Here is a 16,293-nt window from a genome sequence, read left to right as displayed (position 1 = left end):
TAAAAGAAAATAAAATTTCAGGACCCTATAAATTTTTATGCCATGGGAGAAGTTAAGCCCTGGAGACTGAGTCACGTAGCATGTTGTTTGCGATTCTGCTTCTTCTTATCGCTTAACTCTCTTACTCACTGTTCTTGTCCTAGAATTGACTAGGAGAGACCAGATACCAGATCCACCCACCTTCCAATCACTGGTCTTTGTTATAGATTGAACTGCCTCATTTATTGTCCTGTACCTAACTCAGACCAGATGGTACTCAAGACTTGATGATGTTGCAGGGTAAACCCTGAAACTGGGGCTTAGCCCAGGAGGTCACGTGGGTTTTTTGGCTTTGCACAGGAAAGAATTCAAGAGTGAGCTGACAGAGACAGTGAGAGCAAGTTTATTAAGAAAGTGAACGAATAAAAGGGCGATTACTTCATAGGCAACCCTCATGGCTGCTGGTTGGCTATTTTTATGGTTATTGCTTGATCATATGCTAAACAAAGTGTGGATTATTGGTGAGTTTTCTCGAAAGTGGTGGTGAATTCTCAAAACCAGGGATTCCTCCTCTTTTTGGACCCTATAGGGTAATTTCTGGAAGTTACCATGGCATCTGTTAACTGTCATGGCGTTGGTGGATTGTCTTTTAGCATGCTCATGCACTGTATAATTAGCATATAATGAGCCAGGAGGACAAGCAGAGGTTGCTTTTGTAGCTGTCTTGTTTCTAGCTGGTTTGGATCTGCTTCTCTGCCACATTAGCAGCGTCTTTGTGACCTGTGTCTCGTGAAACAAAGACACAAACTGCTTTCTCAAACTTGCAGACTCCTGTCTCAATGGCAGTTACATTTTCAGTGTGGAATGTAAATATACTTTTTCTGAAAAGAAAAAAGCACTGGCGATTCCTTCCGTGCTGCTTTGCCAGCTGGAAACCTCTGTCTGGTAGTGCCTTTGCTTAGGCTTCACTTGGCTCTCGGCTCGGCGCTGGCCTCGCTCCTCCCACTTAGCCTGACAGGCTGCGCTGAGTTCTTGCTACTGTCCCAGATCCTTCACCCTCTGTGGGCAAGCCAGGCGCAGAGCAGCAAAGGGTGTGGGAGCCAGTGAGCAGAGGGTCCGGCCACAGGGCACAGCCAGACATGCTGGCCGCCGTGGTGGAGTGGAGTGGGCAGCTCTAGGTGCCAGTACAGGCGTGGGCTCCATGCCAGGCTGCAGCTGGACCAGGCGTGTCTTGGATGGCTTCCACCTTGGGTCCTGGCATCTGGGTGAGGGCAACACAGTGGCTCCCAGAAACTTGGAGACACAGCAACCCTGGAGCCCCAAGGGGGTGTTACAGTGGGTCACAGCTCTGACTCAGGGAGTCCCGAGGTCTGGGCCCCTAGAGAGTCACAGCTCTTCTCTCATAGTCGGGTGAATGGGAGTGCATCATCGCCTGCAACTTAGTGGGCCAGCCAGGAATATGTTTCAGCTCGTTCGGTCCTGCCAGTCCACTTCCGCCTGTGGCTCCTGGGCTGGCCTGGCCCCACTGCTGCTTCCTGTCACATGGGGCGGTCACCTGGCACTGGCAGAGGGTAGGAGGGCTACAGTGTTACAGCTCCTTTCTAGCTCACTGTTTGGTGGGTCCCGGGTTCTTGTCCTGTGTCCAAGAAGAATGAGGTTACATGGACAAGCAGAGAGTGAGCAAGGCAGAGAAGAGTTTTATTGAGTGACAAAACAGCTTTTGGCATGAGAGGGGACCTGAAGTGGGTAACCCCTATCTGAAGGTGGGGAGTCCCAACATATAGCTGAGTCCGGGGGTTTCATGGGCTCCGAATGGGGGAATGTGTGCTGATTGGTCCATAAGCAGGCCTGGAAAAAGCACCATTTGATTGGCTATAAAAGCATCAAGGAATTTCTCACTCAGGTGATGGACTCTACCTGGAGCTGGCTGCTTGGTTTGCAGGCTTCAGGCTGTCTATGGTTTGAGGATCGGGTTTCACTGGAGACCTGCTCCTGTCTGCCTAGGAATTTGTCTGCCTCCTACTGCTATCAACACTTTGGCTCATCAGATTGTTGTAACTATGCATTAAGCCTTCCATAGAAAGATGTTAGGCCAGGTGCAAGTGGTTCACACCTGTAATCCTAGCACTTTGGGAGGCCGAGGTGGGTGGATCACTTGAGGTCAGGAATTTGAGACCAGCCTGGCCAACATGGTGAAAACCCATCTCTTCTGAAAATACGCACACACACAAAACTTAGCTGAGTGTGGTGGCAAACACCTGTAATCCCACCTACTTGGGAGGCTGAGACAGGAGAATCGCTTGAACCCAGGAGGCGGAGGTTGCAGTGAGCCAAGATTGTGCCACTGCACTCCATCCTAGGTGACAGAGCGAGACTCCATCTCAAAAAAAAAAAAGTAAGATGTTAAAATTCTGTTAGGTTTCCCTAAGCTTTGTTCACAGAAGCAATCCCAAACTTCTACTACACTTTGAAGCACTGAATTCCATTCTTCAGAATACATTCTTCCCAAGTGGACTGTCCTCAACTTTGTACTGTTGGGATAAATTCCTTTCAAACTAGATTCTGAACCTTTTGATTATTTTAGGTTGACAACACTGTTGGGACATCAGCTTTGAAAGAGACCTGAGAAATCATAGGCTTCGGTGGCTTTCCTTTCATGCTGGGCATCAAATTTTCCAAATTTTCCTAGTGGAGGCTCCTACACCAGAGTCAGGATTTCTGCAGAGCTCACAGGGTGAACATGTTCTTAAGGTAAAAGTGAATTAAGCAAATGCGCAGACACATGAACAAACAACCTTTGCTGTCAGAGTCATTCCAATTTGCAGAATCACTGGGCTTGAAATGACTTCCCTACTCCCCGTGTTCAGGTGGAGTGGAGCCACCAACAGCTGAGACAGGAGGCAGGAATAATCTAATTTCTGAACAACTGACCTTTGTGCATAAATGAGCACTGACTGGCAACCTTGGTTTACAGTTGTGCTTTACACCCCACACTACCCAGAGGGGGAGAATGGCAAAGCCCAGAAAACCAGCCAACCAGCAGCCACTCATCAGAATCCCTGCAGTCACTCAAGAATCTGTGGGTTAGATAGGGCGTAATTTCCAGGAGGGATTATTTCACTCTCCTGTTTGAGAGCATACAGTTGGAATGAGGGGCCTTTGCTCTCTCTTTCCAGGAAATTTCCCCTGCAGCAGTTTTTCTGCTCTTGCTTCATTCAGCAGACATCACTGAGAACACGTTCAGTGGGAAAAGGATTGTGCCTCTGTGACTCTGTGAAATATATATTTGGGCTTCATCTGTTTCCTGGAACATGGCTCATAAAACACTTGGCATCTCCAAAGTGATAAGAGTCTTTTGTATGTCAGTGAAATGACTGCTGGTTGGGGGTCCCTGAATAGCCTCAGGATGGGGCTGGTTCCCAGGGGAACCAAACATGTGGTCAGAGGGTTGGAACTTTCAGCTCCAATGGGACCTCCTGGGAGGGGAGAGGGGCTGAAGACTGAGTTGACCACCAGTGGCCAATGATGTCATCAGTCATGCCTACATAATAAAGCCTCCATGAAACCCCAACAGAACAGAGTTTGGGGAGTTTCTGGCTAGCTGAACACGTGGAGATTCCTGGAGGATGGTGTTCCCGGAGAGGGCATGGAAATTCCGTATCCCTTCTCTCATATGCATCTCCCTAAGCTACTGCAGCAGGCCCCTGAGCCAAACTCTGAGCACAGAATCCACACTCCATGCCCTGCCTGTGGTCAGAGTCTCATTCTACTTGCCCAGTTTGTTTAAATCCCACATTTCAGAACAATCACAAGTAAGTCCCTCTACCCTGAAATTGGAAAACAAATGGCCTCAGAAGAAAGAGCGTGTGTGCCCATCTCTCAGGACAGGCCTGTGCCCTTCCTGGCTATTTCCACTCCTCATACAGAGCAGAGTCACCAAGTGGCAGGTTTTATGAAGTCAGCCTGTCCTGAGAACATAAAAGGTTTGACTGAAATGGGACATGTGTAAACACAGGATGTGAATGTCTGGAGGGTCTGTAAAACCTTTTCGGGTTAACTTTCATGGCCTGCCCTGTCCTGGCCCTGCTGTGTGGCCTCAGGATCTAGTGGGGCTCACGGAAGGAGGTCTGTCGTTTTCCCTGGGAATAATTGCAGGGTCTTCCTGTCTTTCATCATCAGGAACCTAATACACGTCCTTAGGCAGCAGTTTAAACAATTCCCAGTAAATTCTGGCCTCAGCGAAGATGATGAAAAAATGTCTGGTCACTTTTGCAAGACAGTCCTTCCTGGACCTCTGGACATGGATGCATCTCTCTGCCAGAGGGAAGTTATCCCTTCAGATCCCCTTACTGCCTTTCTGCTTGTTGGAGCTCCTACCCGGTACTAGACAAAGACACAAACTGGCAAGCCACAGAAAAGAGATGGAAAGGTTGACGCCTCCACGAGGAGATGCTAAACCTCGCTTGTCATCAGAGAAATGGATCGCCGGGGCATCTTTGGAATCGGAGGGGCCTTGCTGTCCACCAAAGCAGAGATCCATATGGTGGATGCAGCATCTAGGATGCAGGGGACTAGATGTTTATGAAGTGTAACCAAATCAGTTAGAAAAGGGAAACTGTACTACCTGCGACAAACAGAGAGAAGAGCATGCAGAAATATCTTGGCTATGCAAGGTTGGAGAGCAAGGAAGACACAGGCCAGGTGCAGTGCTATGCATATAAATCCGTGCTATTCCAGATGCTGAGGTTGGAGATTGCTTGAGCTCAGGAGTTTGAGTCCAAGTCTAGCCTGGGCAACATAGTAAAGCCCAGTCTCTAAAAAAAAGAAAGAAGATTTAGGAAGCTGCAGACAATGAGCCTGGGAATGTTGAATGTCACTATAGGTTCTCATTCCTAGCATCACAGTGTAGAGTGGAGAGGGGTGGCCTTGGGCTGAGACCCAGAACATGATCCCGCTGCAGCAGGGATGGATAGTGAGAGCACTGCACTGGGGGGGAAAGCAAAACACAGGATGACACATGAGCTACGTGTGCAACATTCTCATTTATGCAATTAAAACTATATGTACACACACAAGAAAACCCCACACGTGGGTTGTGATGGTTAATACTGAGTGTCGACTTGATTGAAGGATGCAAAATTGATCCTGGGTGTGTCTGTGAGGGTGCTGCCAAAGGAGATGAGCACTTGAGTCAGTGGGCTGGGGAAGGCGGTCATCTTAGTCAGGTGGGCACCATCTAATCAGCTGCCAGTGAATGCAAAGCAGGCAGAAAAACATGACGAGATGGAACGGGCCTAGCCTCCCAGCCTACATCTTTCTCCCGTGCTGGATGCTTCCTGCCCTCAAACATCAGACTCCAAGTTTTTCAGGTTTGGGACCCGGACTGGCTCTCCTTGCTCCTCAGTTTGCAGACAGCCTATTGTGGAACCTTGTGATCCTGTAAGTTAATACTTAATAAGCTCCTCTTTATCTATCATCTATCTGTCAATCTATCAACCTATCTACTATCTATCTATCTATCTATCTATCTATCTATCTATCTATCTATCTATCTCTATCATCTATCTGTCATCTATCTATGTAATTAGTTCTGTCCCTCTAGGAGAACCCTGACTAATACATGGGACAATGACACACACAAACCAGTCTACACAATAAAAGCCTTAGAGTGAATTCCTAATGCTGGAGGAGGGGGAAATGTAGGGGTGTGGGGATACGAAGGGGCATAAATAAGCAACAATAGCAACAGGGGAGCCTTGTGTGGACAGTAATCCCAATGTACCGAGAACCTCCGCCCAGAGGATTAGAAACCAACCACGCGGCCGGGCGCAGTGGCTCAAGCCTGTAATCCCAGCACTTTGGGAGGCCGAGACGGGTGGATCATGAGGTCAGGAGATCGAGACCATCCTGGCTAACACGGTGAAACGCCGTCTCTACTAAAAATACAAAAACTAGCTGGGCGAGGTGGCGGGCGCCTGTAGTCCCAGCTACTCGGGAGGCTGAGGCAGGAGAATGGCGTGAACCCGGGAGGCGGAGCTTGCAGTGAGCTGAGATCCGGCCACTGCACTCCAGTCCGGGAGACAGAGCGAGACTCCGTCTCAAAAAAAAAAAAAAAAAAAAAAAAAAAAAACCAACCACGCCAGCCGTGACACACTGGTGCACACCCACCAGAAGGACTCTGATCCTAGAGGTGGGAAAACTAAGTCAGGAGAAGAGGCAGAATAACGGGAAGTCTCTGTGCTGCTGGTGGGGATGCAGACTGATACAGCCATGCAGGACATTGAATTTGGCTGATTGTACTAAAGCTGAAAGAGTGCACATCTAGGAATTCCAAGGTGTATCCCAACAGATCCTATGTTACCCAAAGACACAACCAGGAATTTGCATAGCAGCAATCGTTGTAACAGGTCCTTACTGGGAATAGCTCCATCACCCCTCAGAAGTAGAATGCGTAAATCATTTGTAGTATATTTACACAACAGGATACTACGCAGGGACAACCTACAATTACGTACAATAGAGATGAATCTCAACACTCAAAGTGGAGGAAAAGGAGCCAGACACACAGGTACATACGGTATGTTTCCATTGATAGAAAATACAAAAGCAGAGAAGATTGATCTGTGTTTGTTAGAAGTCAGATAGTGCTCGCTCTTGGTGGAGGGGTGGTTAGAAATGCAAAGGGCACCCAAGGGTGCGGCTGGGGGTGGCTGGGAGTGCTGGAGTGTTCTGCATCTCCATCTAGGTGCTGGTTACACGGCTGTGTTCACTTTCTGAAAATCCATCAGGCCCTTCATTTCTGTTAACTTTCAAATAAACAATAAAAAAAGAAAGAAAGAAACGCAATTTAAATTGTAGTAAGGAGGCTGGGAGCAGTGGCTCATCCCAGCACTTTGGGAGGCTGAGGTGGGTGGATCACTTGAGGTCAGGAGTTTGAGACCAGCCTGGCCGATATGGTGAAACCCCATTTCTACTAAAACACAAAAATTAGCCAGGTATGGTGATGTGGCCCGTAATACCAGCTACTTAGGAGGCTGAGGTAGGAGAATCACTTGAACCCGGTGGGTGGAAGTTGCAGTGATCTGAGATTGTGCCACTGCACTCCAGCCTGGGTGACAGGGCAAGACGCTGTCTCAAAAAAAAAAAAAAAAAAAAAAATTGTAGTGAAGCATTAAAAGAAATACAAATAGTGGGACAGAAGGCAGAGGAAATTTTGCTTATTGACAAAATCTCAGCACTTTGGGAGGCCAAGTCGGGTGGATCACGAGGTGAAGAGATCGAGACCATCCTGGCCAAGATAGTGAAACCTGGTTTCTACTAAAAATACAAAAATTAGCTGGGCATGGTGGCACACAGCTATAGTCCCAGCTACTTGGGAGTCTGAGGCAGGAGAATTGCTTGAACCCAGGAGGCGGAGGTTGCAGTGAGCCGAGATTGTGCCACTGCAATCCAGCCTGGCGACAGAGCGAGACTCCGTCTCAGAAATAAAAATAAAAATAGGCCGGGCGCGGTGGCTCAAGCCTGTAATCCCAGCACTTTGGGAGGCCGAGACGGGCGGATCACGAGGTCAGGAGATCGAGACCATCCTGGCGAACACGGTGAAACCCCGTCTCTACTAAAAAAAAAAATACAAAAAACTAGCCGGGCGAGGTGGCGGGCACCTGTAGTCCCAGCTACACGGGAGGCTGAGGCAGGAGAATGGCGTGAACCCGGGAGGCGGAGCTTGCAGTGAGCTGAGATCCGGCCACTGCACTCCAGCCCGGGCGACAGAGCGAGGCTCCGTCTCAAAAAAATAAAAATAAAAATAAAAATAAAAACAAAAATAGAAATAAAATAGACAGACTGAGGGCTTACCACATGTAGGGTCTGGGGTCAGAACACAGAGATAGACCAACTTGATTCCTGTTTGTGGTAATGGACACAATGAACAGACATACACACATATGCTCGTGCACACGCATGCTCACACATATATATGTGTGTACACACACGTGTGTGCGCTCTTGGCCACTTTCTATTCTGACTTTTCTGCGCCCTGAATTTCTCATGTCACCACATCTGCTGCTGACTGCTTTATATTCATACATTAATTCTTCTCCTGACTTCCCGTTGCTCAGTTCAAAAGCTGTGGAGTCATCTCCAGTGCCTGTTGTTCTTCACATCCCAGACCCGGTGCTTTGGGAGGCATCTATCTCTTTTTTTTTTTTTTTTTTTTTTGAGACGGAGTCTCGCTCTGTTGCCCAGGCTGGAGTGCAGTGGCCGGATCTCAGCTCACTGCAAGCTCCGCCTCCCGGGTTCACGCCATTCTCCTGCCTCAGCCTTCCGAGTAGCTGGGACTACAGGCGCCCGCCACCTCGCCCGGCTAGTTTTTTGTATTTTTTAGTAGAGACGGGGTTTCACCATGTTAGCCAGGATGGTCTCGATCTCCTGACCTCGTGATCCGCCCGTCTCGGCCTCTCAAAGTGCTGGGATTACAGGCCTGAGTCACCGCGCCCGGCCGGGAGGCATCTATCTCGAACCGCCCACTCCCATCCTCCTCGCGCCCCCTTACCTCTCACTTGCACGGTCACAGTTGGCTCTCCGCTGGATTCCCAGTACCCACTCTTGACCCCCTATAATGCTTTGTCCACTCAAATGAGCCTTCTGAGGTTTCAATTGGATCATGTGGTGTTGCTGTTTCTCAGTGCCTTTAGACTAAAGCCCAGTCCTCTCCCAACCGCTCTGCTGCTCCTCTATTTCTCTGCACCTCCCTTTCTCCCCTCCAGACACACCACCCTCTTCTCTCAAGAGCTTGCGGCTGGCTGGGCGTTCTCTCAGGAGCATCCTTCCCCACCTCTTTGCAGTCATCACTCTCCAATTGTTCGCACCTCTGCCTAAATATCTCCTCAGAGGATCCTTCCCTGACCCTCCCTTTCAAAACTGGCACCTGACTTCTAATGCACTTGAGTTTCATCAAAGCCCTTCTCTGGGCCGGGCGTGGTGCGTCACCCCTGTAATCCTAGCACTTTGGGAGGCTGAAGTGGGTGGATCACTTAAGATCAGGAGTTTGAGACCAGCCTGGCCAACATGGTAAAACCCTGTCTCTACTAAAAATACAAAAATTAGGCAGGTGTGATGGCACATGTCTGTAATCCCAGCTACTCGGGAGGCTGAGGCAGGACAATCGCTTGAACCTGGGAGGCAGAGGTTGCCGTGAGCTGAGATAGTGCCATTGCGTTCCAGCCTGGAGGACAAGAGTGAAATTCCATTAAAAAAAAAATGCCCTTCTCTAATGTTATCTATCTATCTATCTATCTATCATCTATGTAGAGCTATCATCTGTTTATCTGTCATCTATTACCTATCATGTCTATATGTACCCTGTGTGTACGTATTTATTTATTTTTTTTAGATGGAGTTTCACTCTTGTTGCCTAGGCTGGAGTGCAGTGGTGCGATCTCGGCTCACTGCAACCTCTGCCTCCCGGGTACAAGCGAGTAGCTGGGATTACAGGCATGTGCCACCATGCCTGGCTAATTTTGTATTTTTAGTAGAAACGGGGTTTCTCCATGTTGGTCAGGCTGGTCTTGAACTCCCGACCTCAGGTGATCTGCTCGCCTCGGCCTCCCAAAGTGCTGGGATTACAGATGTGAGCCACCATGCCCAGCTGTATCTGTCTACTAATTTGTCTAATCTATTATCTGTCGTTTATTTATCTTTCTCTTTCTCATCTATCTTTATCTCTGTTAATCATCTGTCCGTTATACATTTATTGATACTACTTTTTCTTTAGATCTCTCGATTCTTATTTTGATTTTATTTTGGTAAGAAGACTTCACATAAGATCTCCTCTCTTAGCAGATTTATAGTTGACAATACAGTATTGCCAACTATAGGCACAATGCTTTGGAAGAGATCTCTAGAACTTACTCATGTTGCACACATGAAACTTCATATCCACTGAGTAGCAACCTGCCATTTTCTCCTCCCCCAACCTCTGGCAACCACCATTCTACTCTCTATTCCTGTGAGTTTGACTACTTTAGACACCTTGTATAAGTGGAATCATGCAGTATTTGTCCTTCTGCACCTGGTTTATTCCACTGAGCATGATATCCTCAAGGTTCATTTGTGTTGTCACAGATGGCAAGGGTTCCCTCTTCTGTAAGGCTGAATAATGTTCCACGATATGTGTGTGCCCCACGTTGTAGCCATTCATCTGTCGATGGACACGATGGTTCCTTTTCCATCTTGGCTATTGTGAATAATCCTGCAGGGGACTTGGCACTGCAGGTATCTTTCCCAGATCCTGATCTCAATTCTTTTGGATAAATACCCAGAAGTAGGATTGCTGGATCATATGAGAGTTCTATTTTTAATTTTTTGAGGAATTGTTCCATATTGTTTTCCATAGCAGCTGCATCATTTTGCGTTGCCACCAACAGGGTACAGGGGTTCCAATTATTCCACATTCTCTCCAACACTTGTATTTTAATTTTAATTTTTTTAAAAAATTTTTGAGATGGACTCTTGCTCTGTCTCACCCAGGCTGGAGTGCAGTGGCATGATCTCGGCTCACTGCAGCCTCTGCCTCCCAGGTTCAAGTGATTCTCTTGTCTCAGCCTCCCGAGTAGCTGGGATTATAGGCGCCTGCCACCACACCTGGCTAATTTTGTATTTTAGAGACGGGGTTTCACCATGTTGGCCAGGCCAGTCTCAAGCTTCTGACCTCAGGTGATCCACCTGCCTTGGCCTCCCAAAGTGCTGGGATTACAGGCATGAACCACCGTGCCCGGCCAACACTTGTATTTTTGTTGTTGTTGACAATGGCCATTCTAAAAGTGTGAGATGATATCTCATTATGATTTTGATTTGAATTTCCCTGATAACTATGATGTTGAACACGTTTTCATATACCTGTTAGCCATTTGTATGTTTTTGGAGAAGTGTCTATTCAAGTCCTAATCCCATTTTTAACTGAGTTATTAGTTTCTTGTTTGTTTTTGTTTGTTTGTTTGTTTTTTGCTATTGAGTTGTATGAATTCCTTATACACTTTGGAAATTAGCCCCTTATCAGATATACGGTTTACAGCTATTTTCTCCCATTGCATAGGTTGCCTTTTCACTCTGTTGATTGTTTTCTTTGCTGTGTTGAAGCTTTTCAGTTTGATGTAATCTCACTTGTCTATTTTTGCTTTAGTTATCTGTGCTTTTAGTGCCAGATCCGTTAAATCATTGCCAAGGCCAATGTCATGAAGATTTCCCTTATGTTTTCTTTTCTTTTCTTTTTCTTTTTTTTTTTTTTGAGATGGAGTCTTGGTCTGTTACCCAGGCTGGAGTGCAGTGGAGTGAACTCGGCTCACGGCAACCTCTACCTCCCGGGTTCAAGCGATTCTCCTGCCTCAGCCTCCCAAGTAGTTGGGACTACAGGCATATGCCACCACACTCGGCTAATTTTTGTATTTTTTAAGTAGAGATGGGGTTTCACCATGTTGGCCAGGCTGATCTCAAACTCCTGACCTCAGGTAATCCACCCAGCTCGGCTTCCGAAAGTTCTGGGATTTCAGGCGTGAGCCACCATGCCCGGCCAATCCCTTATGTTTTCTTCTAGGAGTTTTACAGTTTCAGGTCTTACATTTAAATCTTTAATCCATTTTGAGTTGATTTTTGTGTACAGTTTAGACAAAGGGCACATTTCATTCTTTTGCATGTTTCATTCTTTTCTGGTTTTCCCAACACCACTTACTGAACTTCTTTCATCAAAGTTTGTAGTTTTCAGTGTTCAAGTCTTTCATCTTTTTAGTTACGTTTACTCCTAAGTATTTTATTACTTTTGATGCTATTGAAAGTGTTAATAATCTATCTTTCTATCGAATCTATTATCTATCTATCATCTCTCTATCATTTCTAATCTATGATCTATGATCTATCTATCTATCTATCATCTAATATGTTTTCTTTCTCCACAGACAGACTGTGACTTCCTTGAGAGCAGAAATTCCATCTGCCTGGTTGATAGAACTGGTATGTAGTAGACTCTCTATAACTATTTGCTCACTTATTGAATTCTTTTTTTTTTTCTGGGGGAGTCTTGCTCTGTTGCCCAGGCTGGAGTGCAATGATGCAACCTGGGCTTGCTGCAACCTCTGCCTCCCAGGTTCAATTGATTCTCCTGCCTCAACCTCCTGAGTAGCTGGGATTACAGGCGCCTGCCACCATCCCCAGCTAATTTGTGTGTTTTTAGTAGAGACAGGGTTTCACCATGTTGGCCAGGTTGGTCTCGAACTCCTGACTTCGTGATATGCCCGCCTCAACCTCCCAAAGTGCTGGGATTACAGGCATGAGCCACCACACCTGGCCTTGAATTCTTTTTAATGTCTATGCAGCATGTGAAAGTGGACATACTATAATTTATTCTCTACAGTCCTTTGCTGATAGAATTGATGCCAGTCTTTAACTATTACTGCAATAAATGTCCTCGTATATATGCCAACCAGGACTTTTGTTGGACTACAATCAACTTGAAGATAAATTGGTAAAAGAGTAAAATAAGTGATTCATCTCTGTTTTTCTAAACAGTGTGCCAGTTGTCCCATCCTGACTTAGGGAATAATCTGTCTTTCTCCCACAAATACAATAAGACACTAATACGTAAGGCACTAATCTCTCACTTGCACCATAAGGGCCTTGAGCTGTGACTTAAGTACTTGGGCCTTTCTTCTCTGTGTGGGGAGCAGCCCAGACTCCAGGCCAGCCCCTGCACTCTCTCCATCGGGTTGCTCAGCACTTCCTACAGCAGGGTCAAGACCAGCCCGAGTTGAGGGAGGCACTGATGCTCAGAATTCAGGGGGACCCTCACTTGGGTGACACTGGGTGCCAGTCCCTCCTTAAATTTTGCAACCTAGGTACGTGGCTTGCCTCACCCAGTCCCAGCCCTGGCCCTAAGGTTGTGTTCTTACTGTGTGACCACAGATGGTTACTACTGTGGGTGGAGCCAGGCTGGGCTGGGGAATACCCAGGGGAAGTGACTCGCTTTTAAGTTAGAGATGATCAAGTACACTGCAGTCACAGATACATGCGACTATTTGAGCACAAGAAATATGGCTAGTGCAACTAACTGCATCTTTAACGATGTCTTATTTTAATTAATTTAAATTTAAACGCTCACACGTGGCTAGTGGCTACTGAATGGGATGGCACAGGGGGATCCACACTCAGAACTTCAGCTTTCCCCTCTCTGGCCAAGACTTGGTCACATGGCCTGTACTTGAGTAGAGAGAGCCTGGAAGTGTCGTCCTTGGTCAGACAGCCATGAATCCAGCTCCGCACCGGGGAGAGCGAGAGGCAGGCCCGGTGCCACTGAAAAGACTGAGGGGACACTGGGCCCCCCAGGGGATCAGCAGTGGTGGCCACAACCTCGAACTCTGAGTTACCTGCATCTGGTTATCTTTCCAAATTTATGTTTATACATGGGCTTCTTTCCGGTCTTTTCATGGAGTCCATCAATCTGTTTGTCTTATCAAGCTATTTTAACTTCTGTGTCATTATAATGTTTTATCATCTGGTAGAGCAAATCTTCCCTGTTTTTTCTTCTTTTGCAGAACTTCCTTGGTATTCTCACATGTTTAGTTTTTCTGCAATAAGCTAAATGTCAATATGTAGTTCAGAAGAGAATCCTGTTGTTTTTACATCAATCCACATTCATTCCACATTCATTTATAATCGTTTATAATATGGTTTGATGAGAATCCACTTGGTTACATCATGGAGGTTTCGATCCAACAAGAAGATCTGAGTTATCTTTTATTCAAATTTTGTTTCATGTCTCTTGATGAATTTTTCTTTTCTTTTTTTTTTTGACAAGGTCTCACTCTACCTAGACTGGAGTGCAGTGGCACACTCATGGCTCACTGCAGCCTCAACCTCCCAGGCTCAAGCAATGTTCCCACTTCAGCCTCCTGAGTAGCTGGGAATACAGGCACCCACCACCACACCAGGATAATTTTTTTGTATTTTTTCTGTAGAGACTGGGTTTCGCCATGTTGCCCAGGCTGGTCTCGAACTCCTGGTCTCAAGTGGTCCTCCTGCCTCGGCCTCCCAAAATATTGGGATTACATATGTGAACCACCATGCCTGGCCCACTTGCTGGAGTTTTAATGTTTTTTCCATACAAGTCTGCATGGCTTGCAACTTTTCACGTATGTTATTGCTGTTGTCATTGTAAAGATAATCCTTTCTTCCTTTTTGTTCTTCCTTCGAACTTTATATATAGAAAAGAAGTTCTGTGTAGCATGTAGTTTCTTGCCGGCCACCTTATTGTTTTTAAGGCATTTCAGTTGTATCTGGATTTCCCAAGCACATGGAGGTACCATCTTTCAATTTTGTCTTCCTTTGTATAATTTTTCATCTCTTTGGCTTTTCTCTTGCCTTAAATTGACATTTAATAATGGCAGAGGTGTAATGAAAATATGTCTGGTGTTTTGGTATCAAGTTTAACACTTATTTTTGGCTTAAGATATGCTCTTTATAATAATATGCACTTATTGTTATTAAGTGTTTTAAAATTTTAATCAGGAATGCTGAATTTTTAAAGTGCCATTTTAGCTGTATGCAGACAATTATGTGGCTTTTCTTCTTTGACTTATTAATAATGTGAATTATGTTAATAGATTCTTAATTTGAATTTTCCTTGCATTACTGTGGGAGAAATTCTATTTGGCCATGGTTTATTATTATTCTAATGAGTTTTAGAATTAGATTTGCTAATATTTTATTTAGGTTATTTGCAGAGATTGTTTTTTGTATGCTGTTTCTTCTGCCCTTTTTGCCCCCAGATCTTGCCATTCCCAGCAATGTGCAGTCTTTTCTGAAGGCCTCAGCAGGGTGCCTCATGTCTGCAAACCTCCATGCCCATTCAGGGCTTCGTCCACCCACCCGTGTAGTTTGCAGTGTACTCGGTGGTTTTTCATAGGGTGCCACTCTTGGTTTTCCTTGTTTTAATTTTTTAAAATTATTTAACTTTTTATTTTTATTTTTATTTTTGACACAAAGTCTTGCTCTGTTGCCCAAGCTGGAGTGCAGTGGCTCAGTGATCTCGGCTCACTGCAACCTCTGCTTCCCAGGTTCAAGTGATTCTCTTGCCTCAACCTCGCAAAAAGCTGGGATTACAGGCACACACCACCATGCCCAGCTAATTTTGGTATTTTTGTAGAGAGAGGTTTCTCCATGTTGGCCAGGCTGATCTCAAACTCCACACCTCAAGCAATCCCCAAGCCTTGGCCTCCCAAGGTGCTGGGATTACAGGCGTGAGCCACCATGCCTGGCAGGTTTAACTTGTTTTTAATTTTCAAAGATGTACTTTTCTTTTTGGTGAATAGAGTATGGAGATGTACTGGGTTTGAATCCTTTATTTAGATGCAAACTCCTGGGCAAGTTTATTTACCTCATCATGCGTCAGTTTCCTCATTTGTAAAATGGAGGTAATTATCAAACTTATCTCATAAGGTTGTTGGGGGAATAGATGGATTGTGAATATATGCAGACTTCTTAGAAGAGCATCCAGCAACCAGCAAACATTATGTAAATGCTTGGTTCATTTGGCTAGCTTCAGAGAATCTCAGCTTTCACAGGAAGAGCCCAATACTGGTTTTTGTTTTGTTTTGTTTTGTTTTTTGAGATGGAGTCTTGCTCTGTCACCTAGGCTGGAGTGCAGTGGGGAGATCTTGGTTCCTGGGTTCAAATGATTCTTCTGCCTCAGCCTCCCGAGGAGCTGGGATTACAGGAGTGCACCACCATGCCTGGTTAATTTTTGTATTTTTAGTACAGACAGGATTTCACCATGTTGGCCAGGTTGGTCTTGAACTCCTGACCTCAGGTGATCCACCCGAGTTGGCCTCCCAAAGTGCTGGGATTACAGGTGTGAGCCACCAGTGCCAGGTCCCCGATACCGTTTTGATGCTTTCTTTCCTTTTTCTTTTCCTTTCCTTTCCTTTCCTTTTCTGAGACGGAGTCTTGCTTGGTTGCCCAGGCTGGAGTGCAGTGGTGTGATCTTAGCTCACTGCAATCTTTACTTCCTGGGTTCAAGTGATTCTCTAGCTTCAGCCTCCTGAGTATCTGGGACTACAGGTGCGTGCCACCATGCCAGGCTAATTTTTGTATTTTTAGTAGAGATGGGGTTTCACCATGTTGTCCAGGCTGGTCTCGAACTCCTGACTTTCAGGTGATCCACCCACCTCGGCCTCCCAAAGTGCTGGGATTACATGTGTGAGCCACGCGCCTGGCCCTGTTTTGATGCTTTCAAATGATCAGAGCTTGGAGTTATAGGTGCTTTGGAAG

At 46.0% G+C, this 16,293-nt stretch overlaps 1 protein-coding gene across 1 annotated transcript in view; it reads left to right on the top strand.

The window, feature by feature from the left end:
• Nucleotides 1-16,067, top strand: part of NXNL2 (nucleoredoxin like 2) — a 36,084-nt gene extending 20,017 nt beyond the window's left edge. The window contains exon 2 of the mRNA XM_033236871.1: nt 15,962-16,067. Within this exon, the coding sequence (XP_033092762.1) occupies nt 15,962-16,067 (106 nt within the window). The remainder of the gene's footprint in view (nt 1-15,961) is intronic.
• The last annotated feature ends 226 nt before the right edge of the window (nt 16,068-16,293 follow it).

This window comes from Trachypithecus francoisi, unplaced genomic scaffold (genome assembly GCF_009764315.1).
Source record: "Trachypithecus francoisi isolate TF-2019V2 unplaced genomic scaffold, Tfra_2.0 Lachesis_group16, whole genome shotgun sequence".
NCBI classification, from domain to species: domain Eukaryota; kingdom Metazoa; phylum Chordata; class Mammalia; order Primates; family Cercopithecidae; genus Trachypithecus; species Trachypithecus francoisi.
This window is presented reverse-complemented; position numbering and strand designations above follow the sequence as displayed.